General features: G+C 41.6%; 1 protein-coding gene across 8 annotated transcripts in view; it reads left to right on the top strand.

Moving 5' to 3' along the window:
* Positions 1-346: 346 nt before the first annotated feature.
* The window catches only part of IGF1 (insulin like growth factor 1), an 89668-nt gene continuing 67289 nt past the window's right edge, over positions 347-22725 (top strand). For 2 of the 8 annotated variants that reach the window (XM_029078627.2, XM_029078626.2), the window contains exons 1-2: positions 915-1226; positions 5006-5162. In XM_029078627.2, coding sequence (XP_028934460.1) covers positions 1164-1226; positions 5006-5162 — 220 coding nt within the window. In that variant the 5' untranslated portion in view covers positions 915-1163. Of the gene's footprint in view, positions 502-914; positions 1227-2810; positions 2999-5005; positions 5163-22725 lie in introns of those variants that run through there. The other 6 variants (XM_029078623.2, XM_029078629.2, XM_029078630.2 and 3 more) reach the window with 6 other exon arrangements.

The following is a 22725-nucleotide window of genomic DNA, read 5'->3' as shown; positions in this document are numbered from 1 at the left end:
TCTCCGTGGCAAAGAACTGAATTGTGAGTATACATTATAAATAGAAAAACAGCTGGCTTGAAGTATGTTGCTAGCCACTAACACAGTTGAGGGATTTGAATGACATCATAACCTGTGAGAGTTTTTTGCTGGCCAGCTGGTGTTATTTATAAAAGACACAAATTGTGTCTGTGTGCGTGTGTATTGCGGGGTGGGGGGAAGCGAGCTAAAAAAGCCCCCAGGTTGTGCATGATAAAGCTAGCAACGTGAGATGATTTTCTCTCAGGTACCCTTTCCTTGGTCACTGACAATGATTTATTTGTATCCTACAGAGAGAGGAAGAGTGGTTTACCCTTTGGTTTCCAGTCCTGCCGAAGAATCCTGGGCAAAGGGCATGAAACAGTGACCCAAAGTAGGCCAATTGCATTGCTGCATTCTGACTTGGTAGGTTCTAGGAAATGAGATCATCTCCCTCACGTGGCTGCTGAAGATCACACAGATATTTTATTCTGTGAGTTCCAAGTAAGTATTCCTCAAAGATTGCATTTCTGTCTTTTGTTCTATGGCAAAGTCAGGGTTAAACTGGGGAGATGCTTAGAGATTTACAGTTTTGGCTGGAGAATCTAAAAGTGCCAATTTTCTCTCCCTAATATTTAAAGGTGTATAAGCAGATGCGTGTGTGTGTGTGTGTGTGTGTGTGTGTGTGTCTATTCAGCCGAAAGTTAATCGTAATACAGCTCCTTGTTTTCTATGGCAGCATAAGCATTTTTTTGTCTGCTAACCCTGTCATTAACGCACATTCTTTTAAGGGAAAAAAATGCTTCTGTGCTCCAGTTTTAAAATGCAAAGGTATGATGTTATTTGTCACCATGCCCAAAAAAGTCCTTACTCAATAACTTTGCCAGAAGAGGGAGAGAGAGAGAAGGCAAATGTTCCCCCAGCTGTTTCCTGTCTACAGTGTCTGTGTTTTGTAGATAAATGTGAGGATTTTCTCTAAATCCCTCTTCTGTTTGCTAAATCTCACTGTCACTGCTAAATTCAGAGCAGATAGAGCCTGCGCAATGGAATAAAGTCCTCAATATTGAAATGTGACATTGCTCTCAACATCTCCCATCTCTCTGGATTTCTTTTTTCTCATTATTACTGCTAACCAATTCATTTCCAGACTTTGCACTTAAGAAGCAATGGAAAAAATCAACAGTCTTTCAACACAATTATTTAAGTGCTGCTTTTGTGATTTCTTGAAGGTAAATCTTTATTACTATTTGAAATCATTTGGGAGTTTTATGTAATTTTGTACTGTATGCCTTTGTCTTTGAGTGTGTTAGTCACTTTTTAATTCTTTTATTTATAAAGTAAGAATTATTTATAAATTGCTGAACAGACACATTTCTGTGATTTGAGAATTGACTGAATAGGAGTTTGCAATTGCACAGTTACCATTGAAAGGGGAAAAGCTATTGCAGATAATAATGCTAAATTCCACTTCTGTAAGATTTCAGTTGTAGCCTAATAAGGATTACTTTGCATCATATAGTTAATGCTCTTGACATGGAATATGCAGTTTCCTACCTTTTCTGCAGGTGTAGATTTTTTTTAAATATGCAGACAGAATACTTAGAAGTTTGTCACTACTATTATTACAATACAAATAACATATTTGGGGGTGGAGGGGGAGAGTATACTTGATGATGTTAAAAGCTGAAATAGATTTTCTTTGGAGCCAAAAGGCTGGAACTCTCCCCGCACTTATTTTGTGCTGGAGATATTAAAAGTTAGAGTGAAGTTTAGTTTGCTTCTTTAGGAAAGAAAGCCTTAACAGCTCTTGCTGACCTTGCATATTCTTATAGTTTCAGCAAATGTATACTGTATAAGGAAAGCGGAAATACTCCAGCAGCTGCTTATCCAACTTTTCCCTTTTGGGGAGGGATTCTGAAGGCAAAGTTTTGATGTGAGGTTTCAAGTTATACAGCTATGATTTGTACTCGCTGGTGTAAATTCTCTTTAGGTAAATTTGGCTGCCGTAAATACCCTGACCTCTGCGTCTATCACTGGCCCTCGTTCAAGTTTCCACTCTCAGCAAAATTATATCCTTCAAGACCTGTGTTTTTTCAATTTGCAAGCACTTTTATGCAGTTGACACAACCTCCACTGTTGTAATTGCCTCAGGGCCCAATTCATAAAATGTACCTGCCACTTTACGCAGGACTCATTCACTCCCCTCAAACAATTCACAAGGAATTGCCCTCGTGAAGTTACGGACTTGTGATTTAAGAAATCCAAGCCACCGGAGTCCTCCTCCAGACCTTTTTGAGAGAGGCATGATTTGAGTTTTTTCGTGTGTTTTTTTTTTAAGGGGGAGAGGGATAAGAAGTGAATGTGACTTTTTTAAAAACTTCCTGGTAACTACATGGCAAATGTTGGTCAGTAAGTACTATGTAACTACATTGTAATTACCTGTTTGCTCAACTTTTCAAATATGGTAACTATATCACAAAGGATTTTGGAATTTCCAATATGCAATTATTCAGAACTACATATTACTCAGGAAATCACTTAGGCGTGATTGAATACAATGTAATTCCGAGAGCAAAGATGGCTCATACAGATGAATTACTTACATACTGAATGTATCCTGGGGCTCAAAGTATTTTCAAGTGCTGTAGCCCTCAGAAAAGGGCAAGGGCAGAAGCCAGACTCAGAGTTATGTCATTTCACTTACCTGCCACTATTTTATGCTGCTGCAATAGCAGTACAGTGGAAACTGGTCACTTTAATGGAAAAACGATGCAGTGAAGTTCCAGCTGTGCAAATAGGATTGGTCTTTGAATGGACAAAAGGAAGTTCACCCAATCTCACACTCTACCTGCACTTGGTGTCCAGTGTAACTAGATGCTTTCCCAAACCCCACCCACAAAGCAGCACATATTTTTTAAAGTCCTCAGTTTTCTATTCACATCAGGCTCATAATACCCACCCTGACCTGCTGTAAGACCTGAAGCAAAATTGTCACACCTACGTGAGTATTTTCTTATGACAACTGTCCTTGGATTTAACTGGGTATCTTGCTCTTATCCTAGACATTGTGAATCAATTAATATTCCATTTAATTCAAATTCAGATAAAAGATTGATGTTCTTTTCATAGCATGTTCCTGAATGACTGAGGAACTGGGACTTTGAATTTATGTATTTTGTGTGTGGTGGGGGGGAGGGGAGGTGGTGTAAAATAAAAGAAGTGATAGTGAATGATGAACATATGGGTTTACTTTTTTCTAGCATTTAACTTGTATGCAAGTTCTTTATTGTTTTCCCTTTTGGAACAGAGTGTGGATAAATGCTCTCATTCTCTGGGTATTGTACTGTTCTCTTGGCCTTCACTGAAAGGGAAAAAACACTGGAGTATCTATCTTGTCCTAGAACTAAAGTGCTGATATTTATCTTACAATGTGATCCTGTTAAAAACACTGAAAAGTATAAGTTGTTAAACGTTGAGGATTTATGTTTATTACTGGCCCTGGTGTTTTATAAGGGAACGAGCTGTTATAAAACAAAGTACTGACACATAACAAAGCTTTCAAGCCAGTGGGGCTATATGCTGAGCAATTTTTCCATTCTATTTCCTTAGAATTCCTATATTTACAAGCCATCTGCAATTACAGGTGTCTGTCAGTCTTGTTCAAGAGTTTTGGAGAGTAGAGTAGATGTAGGCTTAAATATGATCAATTATAGACAGAAACCAAGTGGGATGTAGCCTTGGTAATCTTTTATGATGCTCTTTGAGAGCGACCACTGAAGTCAGTAATGCTGAAAAGCTCTTGGTCTCCAGTGGAGAGGCCACCAGAGCCTCCTGCTAATAAGAAAATGAATACTGGCTCCTCGATGGTTTCATGCAACAATCAGTGGTAGATTTTCACATGGGGAGGATGCCAGCAATGCTGCCATTGAAAAAAATGGAAGGAAAAGTTTGAAATTGTTTCCAACTCCCCTCCCATTTCATGCCAATTATTTATCCTGATTTGCAATCACATGGCACACTTCATCTTCAAAGAACTTTTACAAGCATTAACTAAATATTTATGTTGTCCTAATGAGAGCCAGGGTTTTGGGATCCATCCCGAGTGCAGGGCTGGTGGGCTGGCCACTAAAGTCAAAACCTTAATAAATTTGACAGAGGAAAATGTTCAATCTGATGTAAAGCTTATTAAGAAAGTTGAGAGTTCACAGATAATTCATGTGAATTACTGAGTCTGATTGATGATTGAGTCTGCTACTCCAAAGGTTTCTTGGCAGCATGTGAATGCTGCCAAGGTTCAGAGTGAAGGACTTGAAAATTACTGCTCACAATTGACCGTAGAATCCTATTAATACCCATGGTGCACCTCTTTGGCTAATTCTGCAATTTAAAGACCCGAGAGGTTGCAAAGCTATTCACATGTGAAGCTTCCCTGGACCAAACTGTGGACCATTGGTATTTTAGTGTGAGTTTCTCCCACTATATAGTAATCTCCCTGAAGGCAGGGATCATGTCTAGTAGTTGCAGCACGCTCCCCCAAGGGCTTAATATAATATACTGCACACAGAAGGTGCTCAATCAATGGTATCAGAGTGCTTCAGTGTACAGAGCACTGTGCTAGGTGTTTAGGAGAAAACAGTGTCATAGAGCTGGTATTGATAAGAATTGACCTCACAATAATTAGAGAAAGTGGGTTTCTACTATTTAGGGGATGGGCAGTGAAGCTTAGGTCTCATGAATTCTGCTCCTACTCTCCACCCTTAGGCTCTCTCACACTGGGCGAACTGCTTCATTTTTGAAATTTCAGGTGTAAATGAAAAAAAGAATGGCCAAGTCAACCCTGGATAAATGGATCGAGTTGTGTAGTTATTGAGAGAGAGACAGAGATGCCTTAATTTAGTCACAAATTACAATAAGGCCCTAAAGTCACTCCCTTGGAAGGACAGTACTTCGTTTGCTACGGTATCAGAGAGGGGGAATATATGACCCAGTCCTTCTGCTTCTTTGGCAGGTGAAGATGCACACTGTGTCCTACATCCATCTCTTCTACCTTGCCCTGTGTTTGCTAACCTTAACCAGCTCTGCTACGGCTGGGTCAGAGACGCTCTGTGGTGCCGAGCTGGTGGATGCTCTTCAATTCGTATGTGGAGACAGAGGTTTCTATTTCAGTAAGTTCCTTTCTCTAGTCCCTTTTCTAAAGCTTCAAGTGTGTTCCTTTGTGGACGGACAACCGGAAGGTGCTTGTGTGGAGAATGAAATGAGCCCCCCGAATAGGCAGTTATCTTGGATCTTAGAGATTCCTCACCCGTAGATAAGCGTGATGGAGAACCGAGTAGCAGAGCATGTCTTCTATTTGCCCCTCAAACTTCGATGAAGTTTCTTTCCTAAATGTTTTGGTTTCACCTGTTGCTTTCCTCCCCCTTCCCCATCCTCGCCATGCTATTGTCTCCCAGATGGTGATCAATGAGACTGTAACTTGTTTCTTTGGGTTACAACCTGGGACCTTAGTAGGAGAATGGAGAGGAAGAGCACTGTGTGTGCTAACATACGCTAGTTGAAAAGGATTTATGGTTCCAGGTTAATATAAAGCTAGTACCTATGGCTAATGAGCGAGAACTTTAAAAGCTGCAGACAGAATGTTAGCTCAAGATCTACCTCTCGTTCACATGCATTATCAAATTCAATTTTGCAAGGTTGAAATGCAGACAAAAAGTCACTGACAAATGTTCTAGAAGTGCAGGAAACACCATCAAAAATCTAATCACAGCTTACTGCCTGAAACTCAGCCACCCTGGCCACATCAATGTTTAATTCAGGTTCTGTCTTTAGATTCTTAACGGAGCAACCAAGTTAACAGAGACACACTCCTACCCAGGAATGAACACATTACTAATGGCACCGAGAACTCTTAGAGCACATCAGTCAGAGGGAGTGAAGTGCATAACATTAATAATTCAGACCCATTACAAATTTCTACTTGCACATAATTACAAAAGAAATCAGTGGTGTTAATGCAGTTCAGTTGAATTCATTAAGTTGTCTACTTAGGATTTATCTTGTTATATATTATGGGGCAATGAAAGAACTCAGGGCCAGATGCTTATCCACTGTAACTTTATGGAATTTCAGGGAGTTTCATGGGAGCCTCCCCATTGTGTTACAGGGAAGGAGAATCTGGCCCCCAGTGAATATGAATCATTCTTAAAGGTTCATATCACTAGAGTGTGGAAAGGTACTTCAGTTATCCGCTAAGCTCTGAATAGCTCCTGTTATGACTCACATGCTGTGAGCCTCTCTCATCTTTTTCCCAGACATTTCCCCACTCTCCAGGCACAGGATACCGACTACTGATTCTGTCGCGATTCTTCGTTAAAGCTTCTAAATTCAGAGAGTATTCCACCACCTTCTTAGGCAAGCACTGAATACCTTCAATCAACAATTGATCTGGGTGATACCATGAACTCTCTCTACCCAATTCTCTGTCCGTGGTAGAGTCGGAGATCCAGTGTATGGAAGCTCAGTGTATGGAACGTGGGTCATAACTGCTCTCTATGAATTCCTGCTACCAATTCACTTTCTCATGTGGGTACACAGACTCAATTCAAGTGACACTTAGGTTCCATATTGAGATATCAAATTGTATGGTGACATGGTCAAATAATTTAATGAAGAGAGGCAGCATGGCCTAGTAGCGTGGGCCTGGGATTATAACTCTGGCTCTGCCACCTAACTGTGGGCACATCACTTAACTTCTTTTTGCCTCAGTTCCCTCATCTGTAAAGTGAGGATTCAGCACCTTTTATCCCTCCTAATTAGATGGTGTGTTCTATGTGGGACAAGAACTGTGTCCATCCTGATTATCTCGAATCTACCCCAGTGCTTTTATAGAGCATGACACATACTAAGCTCGTAACAAGTACCACAGTTATAATGATGATGATTAAAGTAGGATGGTGGAAAAACATGCAGATTGGAAGTGAAGGATTTGGTTCTTTCACTGGCTCCCTGTGGAGGCTTACTTTGTACCCTATACACCCAAATTCTCATTTTATTTGATAATACAACAAATCAGTTTTGAATCCCTGCATCTTTAAAGAAAGCATGTTTATGTGAGAAGCAGCATGGCCTAGTGAAAGAGAAGGGCCTGGGAGTCAGTGGACCTGGGATCTAATCCTGGCTCAGTCTCTTGTCTGCTGTTTGATCTTGGGTAAATCACTTAACTTCTCTGTGCCTCAGTTACCTCATCAGTAAAACTGGGATTAAGACTGTGAGACCCATGTGGAACATGGACTCTGTCCAGCCTGATTACTTTGTATCTACTCCAGTGCTTAGTACAGTGCCTGGGACATAGTAAGCACTTGAATGCCATTATAAAAAAACAGTTGCATTTATTGAGTGCTTACCGAGTACAGAGCATTGTACTAAGTATTTGGGAGAGTACAATATAACAGAGGTGGTAGACATGCTCCCTAAGGCCCTTTCTTTCTGTCCATTAGCAATAATTGTTGTATTTGTTAAGTGCTTATTATGTGTCAAGCACTGTTCTAAGCACTGGAGAAGGTACAAGTTAATCAGGCAGACACAATGCCTGCCTGTCACCAGGCTCACAGTCTAAGTAGAGGGGAGAACAAGTATTGAATCTCATTTTTATAGATGAGGTAACTGAGGCACAGAGAAGTTAAGTGACTTGCTCAAAGTCACACAGCTGACAAGAGGTGGAGCCGGGATTAGAACCCATAACCTCTGACTCCCAAGTTGGGGCTCTTTCCACTGAGCCACGCAGCTTCTCATGTTTGTCTTCCATGTCACCCGGCTTCTAAACCCAGCTCTGAAGACAGCATGATTAAGCCAGGCTAACAGGTGAACACGGCACCTCCCTGGGTAATAGAATTGTCACATTTCATTTGCACAAATGATCAAAATGGCCATGTACCCCTCCTCTGAAAAGTATTCAAAGTGCAGGCCACCTTTTAAAAAACCACTGTTCTTTCAAGTCAGAAGTGTTTTCCAACAGAAATAGAATGACAAGAAAACATACCGACATCAGCTCAATACCCAAGTTTTTTCTCCCCTTGGCAATCTCCCAATTAAAGACCTAGTTTGACCTTTAAAGTTTGAAATCAGATGAGAGTTTAGAATATACCTGTACGCCATCATTTAAAGCACAAGGGAATAGGGAGAAAAAAAGACTTGGTCATTAAATGATGTAGTTTAAAGGAGTGTAAACAATTGTACACAAGAGTTATGCCACAAATATATTCTGTCTCCCTCTCCATCCCATCACCACCTCAGAGGTGACCTGTGTGCCCCAAAATACTGTGTGCATTTTGCATATAAAATAAATTCCAATATGGCTATTTTTGAACTCAACCTGATTTGCACAATTACAAAAGTGGTTCCTTTTCTCCTTTTTCCTTTCAGGAATGTAGGGAGGAGCTCCCTGACCCCTTTGTAGACATTAAGGCTCTCACTAAAAACTCACTGGTCATTCATGAGCTCTGATTTTCCACAAGTCAAAAATTCCAGGTATCATGCAATGGTAACACCTTCCAAACTTGCATGGCTCCATCTACATCTATCTAGTAAAAGTAGAACATAGCACTCAATGTTTATTTTCCCTGGGTTCTATTTAATACTTCCCCTGAAGTCTTAAGGAATGAAAATCCAAATAAAAAGTTAATTATTGATTCTTGCCTTTGTGCCATACGAATAGACATCACAAGCCAGTTTCTCACTTTCCAAATTCTCGAGAAAATGGATGGAATGGTGGATATTATGGCAATCATCTTTATTAAGGGAAAAACAAACCCTTCCTGGCCAGTCCTAAAGGCCCCAGAACAGATGATTTTGCTTATATTCACTCTCTTCCCTAGGGACCCAACAAGAGAAGTGGGGTTTGAACAATTGCAAAAATGAACTGGGTCAGCTATAAGAAAGCATTCTTTCCCTGTAAGGGTGACTACACCAGGAGAGGCTACAAGCAGAGGTGGTGGTATTTTTCTTTACAGTAATATCGTATTTAATGAAGGACTTACTATGTGCCAAGCACTGCGCTCTGTGCTGGGGTAGAAGTAGGCTAATGAGTTCCATATGGAACTCACAAACTAAGAGGTAGGGAGGGAAGATGAGGAACCTCTTCCTTGAAATCTTTGAAAGTCAGTTATTCCGACAACTGTTTCAGATAGTTTTGGTTTAGGCCTGCTTGGTGTCAGGTGGCTTCTTAAAATTGTGTCTCCTTCTTCCAGCTCCTGAACGGCCATTACCACTGATTGTCACTATAATAATCCAAGCAACGGTCCCACCAATCCCAGAATCCTAAAGCCCTTTGTGCTCTAGAATTCTAATCATGCCTCCATTGAGGAAAAACAATACTACTGTTCTCTAAAGAGCTCTGAATAAAGAGATTATGCAAGGAAGTGGAACCATTGACAATTTCATCTCTATGACTGTTCCAAAATTGGTTTCCAACTCCTGCGTATTAAGGTTAAGGCTCCTGAATATGTTCTGTTATCGTTTAGCATTGACATAATCATTTAATCAATTATTTCTTACAACAATCTTGGGGAGGTTGTAAGGACTACTTATCCCAGCCAGGATTGGCCTTTTGCCCGGGGCCAGCTGTGCTCCAGCCTTGGCTGGCCCAGACCCCTGCTAACTCCTGCCCTTGAGCCAATTCCTCTGACTCCAGGAAGCTGCAGAGGGGAGCTAGGTGCCTGTCCTGCCCAAGGGTGGAGCCTTGGGAGAAGGGACTTGTGCATTTCCCAGGCAGCTGGGAACTCATCCAATCCCAGCAGCAGCAGCAGCCCAGGCAAGGCGGGAAGGAGGCAGGTGTCATGGAGCCAGGTGGGTGAGGGAAAGGGAGACAGAAACAGGAGGCAGATACTACTGGAAGAGAGGGTAGACAAGAACAAGCAAAGTCAAGTCCCGAGTCACATTCACAGGCAAAAGCAGCTGACTCCACCTGTCACAGGCTACTGGGAATGCCTGGTGTTATCGGTAGGACCGTAGTATCGAGTCCTAGAGTAACGGATTCCAGAGCTCACATGATCTGCATCTGCTCCTACAATGATACCTTTTTCTAACACTATGAATTATAGAAGCTGGAAATGAGGTGACAAGCAACCTGCAACCAGAAGGCAGCATTTCCCAACCTCTGAATTTACAAGCCTACCAGCAACCAAACTTGGATGGCCATGGCCTCCTCCTGTCTTTGCTCATTCTTCCATTCCCCACTCCCTCCCAAGGTAGTGAGAGAGATGTGTGCGATCGCACTGCCATTCCTATGTGAGCTGTCCTGTTAGCTGAACACGTCTCCCCTTTAGCATTCTTTTGTGACGCAAAGAACCTAAAGAGAAGGCAGGGTGACCAGAGTCCAAAGTGTCTGGTCTGTCCCACCCAAGTCAGGATTTCTGGTCACCTTAACTGGAAAAGGAAATCTGACAAGGCAATGGCAGAGCAGGGCAAGAGCCTTGGGTTCTACGGGCCTTAGTGAGAGAAGTGGAGCTTTTAGTTAGTTCTGGCCTCAGGAGTCCTGGCCCTTCACCAGATGTGAGTGACACTGGGACACCTGCCATAACAAGATGGTGGCAGGTCCCTGGAGTGTACTCAGGTTCAGAATTTCAGGAAGGACTACAATCCTGAGATGAGGAGCAGAGGTCAAAACAGATCAAAGAGAACTAGAGTGCTTTAAAGGGGAAGGGACCAGAAGGAGGGTAGGAGGTAGACTTTGTGGTTTCGGGGTGTCTTACATGGAACTCAGTTCTTTTATTCCTTTCATTTTATAAAGAGAAAAAGATCAGAGTCAAAATGCCAAGCTCAGGTTGGGCATTAGGAGACCTGTGTGCTAATTCGGTTTCCGGCTTTGTAAAATGCTGCCTGGACAAATGCAAAGACTGTGAGACTGGAAATCTGGAGACCTTTGTTCTACTCTTGGCTATGCCACTTGCCTCCTTTGTGACTTTGGGCAAATCACTGAATCTTTCTGTGCCTTATTTTCCTCATCTGTACAATGGGGATGATACATCTGTTCTTCCTCCCTCAGACTGTGTGCCCCATGTGGGATAGGGACCACCTGGTCATTCTATATTGACCTTGGCACCTAGCGCCAATTAAGCACTTAGTGAATACCAACACTAGTACTGCATGAAGTTGGACAAGTCACTTACCCTGGGCTTCAGTTTCCTCATTTGTGGGCCTCTTGAAGGATAGGGACTGTGATTTCATAACCTTGCATCTTCTCCATGCTTAAGGCTTAGCAGGAGCTTAATTAATAAATGCCAATATTATTATTATGGGCACCGAAGTACCTTTTCTGGCCCCGCCATTTTCCCAAACCAGTCCTAATTTCCCTCCTGACTTCTTCAAATGTCCCATGGCAGATAGGAGACTGGATAAAGAATGAGTAAACAGTATACTATGTTTTCCAACAGCCCCACCCACTAGAATCCCCACTCTTTAGGAAGGTCCTGGTTTCATGGAAATCTGCCAATACTCTGAGGAGGTGGTCTCACCCTGCCTCCTGTTCTGTTGATTGAATTAAAATGGATGCTTCCTAATCAACAGAAGTACTTAGGTTATTAGTACCAAATTGGCCAGAACAAAGTATGCTATTAACTACACCTTTAGAACATTAGAAGATGGCAAAAAGCAACAGGATGAAGATACATTCAGAAAGGAGAAGTATGTGGTTCAGAAACTCTCTGGGAGTTCTTGACCTAATGCACTTATAAGACAGTGTAGTTAACTCCTGGCGAACTGGAAAAAAAAAATTACATTACCTTGAAGAAATCAGTCTTTGATTTTGGAACTCGTGCCTTTAAGAGTAGATCTAAGATTTAAGATCTAAGATTTAAGATTTAAGATCTAAGAGTAGATTTAAGAGTAGGGAAGGAAAAGTCGGAAATATGAACTTTACCCGCCAAGAGGGCACATGAGTTTTCAAAGAGTCATCACTTTCTTTTCTGTGAGAAAAGACAAATTCAAAGTCACAGATTTCTCCTTCTATCTTTGGGTCAAAGATGGTGGTAGTTCTGGATTATTCTGGACTACAGTACTCTCCACTGAATTAGAGAGGGCTTCTACCTGATCAGTGTTTGCCAGAAATTCCTCCCAAACTTAGCCAAGAATGAGCATTTTACTGTTATATAATCACTTTGAGTTTTTGAATGTGTCAAATTCTCATCCAGGTACTTTTTGCCAGCACTTAATTCAGTGTACTGCTCACAGAAAGTGATTAATAAATTATATCACTATTAAGGGTAAATATCTGCCAATTCACTTAACATGAACAGAATACTCAATCAGGGAGTTCCTAGGTCATCTTCTTGGAAAGACTGAATCTCAGATATGCCTACACAAACATTTTTTAATTCCCAAATCCAATCATTCTATGCCCAAATCATGGTTTTACAATGAATTCCTCCCCACCCAAAACAACAGTCTATATCCACATCACTTCAAATTTGCTCAACTGCAAGGGCCAACTTTTCATTATGAGTGTGAGGGCAAAGGGGACAGGGATGGAAACTGGGAGGGGTTAGGCTTTCAAGAACTAACAGAACAGAAAGTCCCCCTTTGGGTATTTCAATCCCCTCCAGAAACTCTCAAGTCTTGCCAGAGAACTGGATAAAAGGAGGTTGAGAATCCAGCTCAAAAAGCTGTGGGGGCCCTGATCCCAGTGGAGCTGGGACCTGTTCACACAACGTCAAATAACTAGGAATGTTTTTGCAAATCCAAAGTCCTACTGGGCAAGCAGGGAGCAGGAGTTCTAACTACTGTTGGTTCTGATAGTTTTCGAAAGCCTATGCCTTCCCAGTCTCAAATCTGACCCGCTATTTAAAAGGAAGAAGTGATAAAGCTCACATGTTTAAGGGACAGAAACTGATGGCTTCATGAAAAACTGCTGCAATTCCAGTGTTGCTCCTAGAAGAGCCAACAAGAGGAAACAATTGACAGGTCAAAAGTCAGATGCCCATTTTTGACCAACCAATTTTTCAGAGGTAAGGTATTGGGACTTAGGATAATGTCTGAGTTTCCTACCTATTGATGATCTCTCATTGTTGCTTTTGGCCTTGGAGAAGGTGTCCTTCTGATTTTGGCTGATCTTTGTATATATGGCTTTTGAAATGTGACAAGATATCAAACTAATGATTCACCAATGGGCATTCGCTCTTGCCAAGTGGTTAGCCAAAGATTTCTTCCTGCTTTCCAAGCAGTGTATGCTCAACTAACTCTTCCAGTTGTCTCCTGAGAAGGTAATATCAGGAGTTTCACATGGTGACAGGCTTTATCACTCTCATTCTTGGAGGAAATGGAGATACTTTTAGGGGCTTGGGGCCACAGTGAATTCTGCTGGCTCTTCTCTATACTGCAGCTGTGAAATATTGGGAGAGGACCATTTTGAGCATGGTTTAGTGATTTGATTCTTTTACAATAAAAAGAATTCACCTTGTAAGGCAGTGTGTCTGTGGCTTCTCACAGTTTTTATACCCAAGGGTCACATGGGAAGGATGTGAGTCTCAGATGAGATCTGATATCCTCCTCTCTTAGTAGGGATCTACTTTCCACACCTCTCAAAACAATCAGATGCATCATATCTGATCAAGGAAAAGCAAAATGGGATGTTCCTTCACTGGGGAACTACTAGGGAGACACAATTGTTGTCATTCTAGGAGGCCTTAGCCTTTCTCATTTGATGGGGCCCCTGCTGCCCTTGGATGGCAATCAGTGGTAAAGTCTACACAGGGGCTGGAATGATGGGTTGAGATCCCATGCTGACACCTAGAAGATAAATTAGGATAGATTCCCTGAAAGTGCAGTTCTCCAGACTTTATTAGCTGTTAAATTAAGGACATGACAACTGGTTTTGTATTTGTCTTTATCTATAGGCTAGATCATGTTTTAATTTTAGCAAAAAGCTGTTACTTGACATCTGATTCCTTAACTGCAGTTAGTTGAATGTTATTTAATGCATTGTTTAGTCTTATGCTGGCTAAAGACACTTAAAGAAGCACTTGGCAAGCTCAGTTTTAATTCTTGGCATAGCTGCCACTCTTACTTTTTCACTGAACCTTAAATACCAAGAAAAACCCTTGACTTACTTTACTTCTGGCACATTACTTTATGCAATTGGCTAGAATCTGTGCCATGGGCCTCTACATTTGTCCTGAGATAATTAATGGCTTTGCAATATTTGATCAGCAGCAGCTACAATCTCAGAGAGAAATTGTGAAATCGACTGAGGCCACACAGTCTCTTAATTAAAACCTTTTGCATTAAATACTTAGGCATTCACGGCAATCTGCGTTGCTTCAGAACCAAAAGGTCCTATTGCAGCCTTTGAAAAAGGAACAAATTCTCACTTAACCATACGTCATACCAATATCTCCCAATTGAAATCACCCCAGTTGCATAAGTGAAGAAAAATGATCCCTTCCTATTTCAAAGAAACTGAGTGAATGAAGAATAAACCCAGAAAGGGTGCACAAAGAGATTCACTGGCATGACTTTCATGTTTGAGAATTACTAATATCAAATGAAAGACTATTTTGATATTTATCACTAGTTTGGGATAGGGTTTTGTTACAAGCTTGTTTCTAATTAATCTGGGAGGATTATCCCAAAGAATCTATTCCAGGTTTAGATGAATAAATAAGGCTACACTCTCTCAGAACCCCCTTAATATAAATTGGGCTTCATGACATTTCAACCACTTGATCTCAAAAGTAATATTCCCAAAGGTGTTTCTTCCCTCAGCCTGTCCTGTAGAGAAGCCATCAAACAGTTCCTGTTGCTCAAGTTATACCAGGAGATATTCAGACTGTTATTGTATGTTATAAGATCCTGAATCTTAGATTTCTCTCTCCAATGTAAACTCCTGTAGAGTTGCTTTGGAATGGCTAAGTGAAGGTTAGCTCCTGGAAAATATGAAGCATAGAGATGGGTTTTGGGACTGATAGCTTTTTTTTTTCCTAGAGTTTTCTGCGAACTCAAACGTCAGCACAGTCCCAGACCACGAGGGTTTTCACTTGATTTCTGCAAAGTTTCAGCAAAAGGCACCTTAATTCCTGTTAGAATGGTTTGCTTCCTCAGCCAATTTTACGAAATGCAGTTTCTTCTTTGATTCTTTAGAAATGCCTAGGTATTTTTTAGTTTGTTTTTTAATACAGCAATCATCACATAGCCATTTCTCTTGAAATTGTCAGGAAAGTTGGAATTATTCTGTCTGTTCATGCTGATGGAATTGGGTTTTCATCACAGGCCTGAGATTAGGAAAATTTGTATTGAGCAAATATATATACAATCAGTTTTCCATAGTAACAGTAGACATCTAGAGTTAGTTGAAATCCACAGCTCGTCCAAAATCAAATTTTAGCCACTAATTTACACTTCACCCCAAACCTTTTACCTCATAAATGCTCAGAGAATTAGAAAGACCTTTTGAATTTAATCTGCTTCTATTTTATCTGCCCAAACCAACAGATGGAAGTGCTACTGACCTGTGAAATAAGCAAAAGAAAAAGGGGGAGGCAAATTAAAGTTCTGGTTAATCTACCAACTAGGTGATCAGTCCTTGAACCATCAAAAGGCAATGCCTCATCCATCTGAGAGAAAGGTACTGGGGAATCCATCATTTAAAAAAAGTTCCTAAAGTTTTCCTGTTATGCTAAAAACTTCAAATGGCCACAGAATTATTTGCTTAACTCCCCCTCCCCCTTTAGTCTTCAGATCTAGTTGTTTTTTGTTTCAGCAAAAAGACTATTTCTTCCCCCAAATTCTTGAGCGAGTTGCCTTAAACCCGCTGCCTCAACTTCCTCTCCTCTGTTTCTCTCTTTGCCCCCCTCCAATCTGGCTTCTGGTAATTGACCTCATTAAGGTCACCAAAACCTCCTTTTCAACAAATCTATTGGCCTCTACTGCATCCTAATCCTCCTTGACCTCTCAGCTATCTTTGACACTGTAGACCACCGCTTTTTCCTGGAAACATTAACCAACGTTGGCTTCACTGACACTTTCCTCTTCTGGTTTTCCTATCTTTCTGGCCACTCCTTCTCTGCCCCTCACTTAACATGAACACAATACTCAATACTCCTTCTCTGCCCCTCACACCCTAACTGTGGGAGTCTCTCAAGGCTCAGCTCTGGTCCCTTTCTAGTCTTCATCTTCATCTTCACCCACTCCTTAGAGAACTCATTCGCTTCCATGGCGCTGATTCCCCAAATTACCTCTACAGTCCTGACCTTTCTCCTGCTCTGCAGTCTCACATTTCCGCCTGCCTTCAGGACATCTCTATTTGAATGTCCCACCGACCCCTCAAATTTAAAACATGTCCAAAGCAAAACTCCTCATCTTTCCACCCAAATCCTGTCCTCCCCTTGTTATTCCCAACACTCTACCTCCAAGCCCATAACTCTGGCACTATGCTCAACTCATCTCTCTCACTCAATCCACATATTCATTCTGTCACTAAATCCTATCGGTTCTACCTTCATAATCCCTAAAATCCACCCTTTTCTCTCTCTCCAAACTGCCCAGTGTTAACCCAAACATTTATTTTATCCCACCTTGACTACTGCATCAGCCTCCTCACTGCCCTCTCTGCCTCCTGTTTCTCTCCCCTCCAGTCCTTACTTCAGTCTGCTGCCTCAATCATTTTTCCAAAAAAAACCCAGTCAGGCTCTACTCCTCAGGAACCTCCATTCTTTGCTCATCCACCTGTGCATCACACAGAAACCCCTTTCCACTGGCTTTAAAGCACTCTATCAATTCACCCCTTACCTTGCTACTCTTTTACTAAACCCAGTCTGCATACTTAGTTCCTCTAATGCCAACCTGCTCAGTGTACCTTAATCTCGTCTGTCTCACCACCGACCTCTTGCCCAAGTGCTCCTCCTAGCCTGGTACTCCCTCCCTTCATATACAACAGACAACCACTCTCTCCATCTTCAAAGCCTTATTAAAAATCACATCTCCTCCAAGAGGCCTTCCCCTACAAAGCCCTCATCTTCCCCTCTTCCCTCTCCCATCTGCATCATCTGTGTACTTTGATCTGTACCCTTTAAGTATTTGATATTAACTCCACCTTTTTCTCTCCAGCACTTACATACATATCCATAACTTATTTTAATGTCTGCCTCCCCCTCCAGACTTTAAGCTCCTGGTGGGCAGGGAACATGCCTACCAACTCTGTTGTACTGTACTCTCCCAAACACTTAGTACAGCATTCTGCATACAGAAAACAATAAATACCATTGATTGATTATTTAAAGAAAAATTGAGACCTATCTCTCTCGCTAATGAAGTCTCTATCTGATTTTCTCTGATCATCACATTCAGCAACTCTCCTGACATATTCTGCTCTGGTTGTGACTAAGAGTTGATTCTTCCATCAAGAAAATACCACCCACTCTGACTTTGACCCAAGTGATATATCCAATTAGGAAATTGCCTAGGCTTTGTTCAGACTTTGTTCACTCTTGCTCTGCACCCTTTTGGTCACTGGACAGTTCTCACTGGCAAGTCCAAGAGAAGATGGATGGAAAAGGGCTTAGGGATAGCACACAAATGAATTTGGTTTAGGCACCGATTCTAGTATTCCTGAGTCACACACGTTCCTGGACGATTTAGCACACATGCTTTGCCTTTTTTTTTTATTGTTTCTTTGCCGATATGAAGCAGGGACGGGTGCAGTGGCGGGAGGGAGTGAATGGACTCCAGTAGGAGCTGGGTCCATGAAGCAGGTGTTGCAGCTCCTGGATTTGAGCCTTCACTCCCAACCTCTGTGCTTGTGTAACACCCAGAAGGATGGTTTGGCGTGCCACACTGTGGCACACACGCTGAGGTCTGCCAATGCCTGGCTTAGAACAACAAACAGAGCCTCTTCTTTATATTAGTGCTGTTACTTCTCTACGGTAGTCGGTGTGTTTTTCTCCACTTCTGCTCAATATTGGCAAACCTTAATTCACATATTTACATCTCAAATGCTAGCTAAGACATCACTTAATTAATGCTGTGAATTGAAGCCCAGTTTGAACATGCTGTTGATTACCTGGGGTTTTTGATAATCCATGCCCCAGCCACCTTTCTCCTATTACCATGAATTTAAAATCACCAATGAATCCCACCTAAATGTGGCAGGGATAGCAGTCATAATAGTAGCAATGGAATAAACAGTTCCAAAATCATTAAATCTCCAGAATATCCAAATTATAATAGTCTTCATTTTCACCAAAAGCCTCAAAATGCTTTTATCAATGTTTGCAATGAATTTGGGTAGGTGCCATTCTATGGAGATGCGATTTGTAGATTTCCACACTGAGTAAATCCAAGAAGAAAAGCCAAGAATAAAAATAAGGAATTATTATTATTATTACTGTTGCCACTGAATTAGCTACCAGTCCAAGAAGCCGAGTCAATAATTATATTCTAACCACCAAATACATGTTTTCCCTAGTGGCAGGAGAAGCAGTGGAGCCTAGAGGAAAAGACACAGGCCTGGAAGTCACAGGACCTGGATTCTAATCCCATCTCTGCAGCTTGCTTGCTCAGTGACCTTGGGCAAGTCACTTCACTTCTCTGTTCCTCAGTTTCCTCAAATGTAAAGTGGGGATTCAATACCTGTTCTCCCTGTTACTTAGACCATGAGCTCCATTTGGGTCAGGGACTCTGTCTGACCTGATTAACTTGTATCTACCCCAGCACTGAGAACACTCTTTGACACACAGTAATAACTTAACAAATACCATAATCATTATCAACTATTAAAATACCATGGGGAAGTTACTCGTGATCAGTGTTAACTTAACCTAGGAGTTGAAACAATTATATACATAGACTCTATATAGCACTTGAAATTTCCAGAGTTCTTGCTAATGACCAATTAATGATTTTAACAATGATAGTTCAGGATCATTATTCATTTTCTTCCTGTCAGAAGAAAAGACACAGATATGACCTAATACTATACCACATTCTAAGTAGTCTTGAGGATTTTCTCCCCAGAAACAATAAGGTCTACAATGACGTTACCTTGTCAGGCTAAACCTGAGGCTTCCATTCTCCAAATTCAGCTAGAAGACATGCTTGGAACTCTGGGAACCATTCAAACATTAACTTAACTTTTAGGAAGACAAACATACTTTCTGAAAAGAAACAATTTTCTTTTTTTGCCCTGGGTTCAAATTTCATGTTTAGACAACTCACCTTGCCATCTATTGTTTTTCATTAATGCACTGACATAGAAAGACGGTTTCAAAAGGTTAAACAGGTCAATGTATTTAGGACAACATGCTATGAAAAAGCTTCCAATTTACTATTTAATTTTTACCATGCTTTAAAGTCCTGGTTTTGATTTTCTTTTTTATTTTAAACAGGCTGCAGGTTTTATGAGGCCATCTTTTTTTCTCCTTAATGTGGAGATCCTCTGAATTTGCAAGTTGTTTGAATAGATTTGCATCTTAAATTCAAGAATGTAAGAAAACAATTAATTCATGGAGCTACTGTGATTGCATTCTCCCTGAATGGAATTTGGGGCCACTTTAATATATATGCCTACGCTAGCTTCAGTCCCAGCCATCCTGCATTTATAGGGATAGAAGGAAGGTGGGGATCTAGAAATTCCACCTAGGGGCCTATTAAGAAGATTGTATAGCCTCAGTGATTGATGATGCCTGAGCTGCATCCATAAATAGTCAGGACAGACAAACAGGGCTTAATTTGGAACACAGTTGAAAAGAGCACAGGAGAGTATAGTCAAACAAAGATTTACACCCACAAACTAAGGTTTACTCCAGAAAACTTCCAAATAGATCATAGATTCAACTTCCCTAGCTTTCCACTCCATTAGCTTAATCAACAGATTCAAGGCTTACCCATGTGAAGCCACTTCTGAACAGGGTCAACATTCCCCAAGGGTCAGGCTGGGTGCAGGAGGGAAAGAAAGCTTGGGTGGCGAGCCTTCCACCTTCATCAAGAAGACCCAAAGAGATTTAGCTCCACCCCTGACCATCACCTAAAGGGGCCAAGCCCCATTGCTTTATGGGAAATGTAGTTTTTTCCCATTTTCTTTTTGTTGAAGTAGCCTGACCCAGTGGAAAAAGCACAGACTTGGGTGTCAGGGGGCTTGGGTTCTAATCCCAGCTCTGTCACTTGCCTGCACTGTGACCTTAGACAAATCACTTAACTTCTCTGTGCCTCAGTAAAGTGGGAATTAACTAGCAGTTTTGTCCCAATTTTATTCAGTGAATCCCCATGTGGGTCAGGGACTGTATCCAACCCGATTATCTTACCCCCATGCTTACTACGGTCTTTGAATCATAGTAAGCCTCTAACAAATACTACAAGTGTTGTTAACGGATGACCAAAGATTGACCATAACGAGCACTGCAGCACATTTCCTCCTATGCCCCCCATCAGTGGTTTTCCTCACTGTTGTTGCGGAAAGGCAAATACTTCATCGTAAAGGTACAGCCGTGGGAGTGGCAAAATCACGAGCTATGTCCAGAAATCAGAGTTATCCAAATAACTCTGCAAATTAGGGAACAATGTGGCTTTGGCCTTGAAAATTTTCAGAGAGAGGAAGAATTTCAATGATATCTAAAAATATGCAGATGAGATGGCAGTATGGTCCAGTGGTCTGAGAGTCAGGAAATCTGTACTCTTGTTCCAGCTCTGTCACTGGCCCACTGGGTGATGTTGGGCACATAAGTTCTCTGGGCCTTAGTTTCCTCATCTGTGAAATACTTGATACTTAATAAGCCCTTTAAAATACTATTATTATTGTTATTGCTATTATCATTTTCTTTCTTTCATTCTTTACTCCACTAACACTGAAATTGTGAAAAGCGCTCATGATAATAAAAATGAGAGAGTTGGTGTGACAGAGAAATAGTGTGGCCTAGTAGAAGGAGTGCAGGTCTGGGAGTGAGAGGACCTGGGTTCTAATCTAGCTCTACCGAATGCCTGGTGTTTGTCCTGGGGCAAGACACCTAACTTCTCTTTGCCTCAGCTTCCCCATCTATATAATGGCGATTAAATACCTCTTCGCCCTCCTACTTGGACTGTGAGTCCTATGTGGGACTGGGACTGTGCCTGACCTAATTACTATGTACCTCCCCCAGTTCTTAGTGCAATGCTTGGTACAGAGTAAGTGCTTGACAAATACCACAATAATTACAGAAAGGCCTGTTGATGGATGGCTGCTTTTTCCAGACTGTAAGTTCAGTGTGAGTAGGGAATATGTCTAGCAGCTCTGTTTACATTGTTATATTGTATTGTCTCCCAAGTGCTTAATACAGTACTCTGCACACAGTAAGCGTTCAATAAAAACGATTGATTGATTAATCGATTGATTGATCACCTCAGAGGGGTCGCCTGAGTTCCTGCCAGCCACAGTGGATACAAACACGAATTCCAGGGTGGCAAAAGTCAAAAGCCGTATTAATAAACCCATTGACACAAGTGGCTGTATTAATAAACCCTGAAGACTGTAAGCTCCTTATGGGTAGGGAACAGGTCTACCCAATCTGTTATATTGTTTTCTCTCAAGTACACAATACAGTGTGCTGTATCTCCAGTAAGTGCTCAGTAAATATGGTTGATTGATTACTCTATCAATCACTGGTGGGAACCACAGAAGGAGTAACCCATTCAGGAAATTCCTGTGGTTGGACCCATCTGGGCAATTACCTAATTGCCCAAGTGTTTAAGTGCTTTGCACACAGTAAGCGCTCATCGACTGAATGAACCACCCTAAACCCCAAAGACTTCAGTCAGACACCACCACCAGCAAGAATGGAATGGCAGTGGTATTTCCAGGTCCCTGACCCTCTCGTTCCTCTCTTCACCCAATAGTTCTCCAAGCCCTATTCATCAAGAACAAAGGAAGACCAGGGACTTGAGCTGAGGCAGAGCAGAGTGTACCCCGAAGAGCAAGGAGGGAGCAGCATAAAGCGGCAGACCTACTGCCTGCTCCCCACTGCACAATATCCAGTGGGTATGAGAATACAGAAGGGATTTTTGTTCTTTAAACTCATGGTCTAGTGGATGAAGTACAGACTTAGGAGCCAGAGGACTTGGGTTCTAATCCCAGCTCCACCACTTGCCTGCTATGTGACCGTGGGCAAGTCACTTAATTTATCTGTGCCTCAGTTTCCTCAACTGCAAAATGAGGATTCAATACCAGTTCTCCCTCCTACTTGGGTCATGAGCCTCATGTAGGGCAGGGACTCTGTCCAACCTTATTAACTTACATCTACCCCAGTGTTTAGAACATCTCTTGATGCCTAGTAAGCACTTAACCATAAAAAATCCAATCAACTAGAGAAGCAGCATGGTATACTGGCTGGAGCATGGGCCTGGGAGTCAGAGGACCTAGGTTTTAATTCTGACTCCGTCTCTGGGTGACCTTGGGCAAGTCACATATTCTCTGTGCCTCAATTATCTCAGCTACAAAATGGAGATGAAGAAGACTGAGCCCCATGTAGGACAAGGACTGTGTCCAACATGATTAACTTGTATCCACCACAGTACTTACTTAGTACTTGTCTCGCACATAGTAAAGGCTTAACAAATCCTATATAAAAATGACTAAGTGGCTCAAATTCTATATCCTTCTAGGGCTGGCCTTGGTCATATGAATAGCTGGGATACCATAGGCCAGCTAGATAGCATCAGAGCAATAAGCTCTAAAGCAAAAATAAGACCATGTTTTTGGAGATCTGGAGAGCCCCACAA

The sequence above is a fragment of the Ornithorhynchus anatinus genome, chromosome 14, assembly GCF_004115215.2.
Source record: "Ornithorhynchus anatinus isolate Pmale09 chromosome 14, mOrnAna1.pri.v4, whole genome shotgun sequence".
Taxonomy (NCBI): Eukaryota; Metazoa; Chordata; class Mammalia; order Monotremata; family Ornithorhynchidae; genus Ornithorhynchus; species Ornithorhynchus anatinus.
Note: the sequence above shows the minus strand (reverse complement) of the source record. Positions and strands in the feature narration are given on the sequence as shown.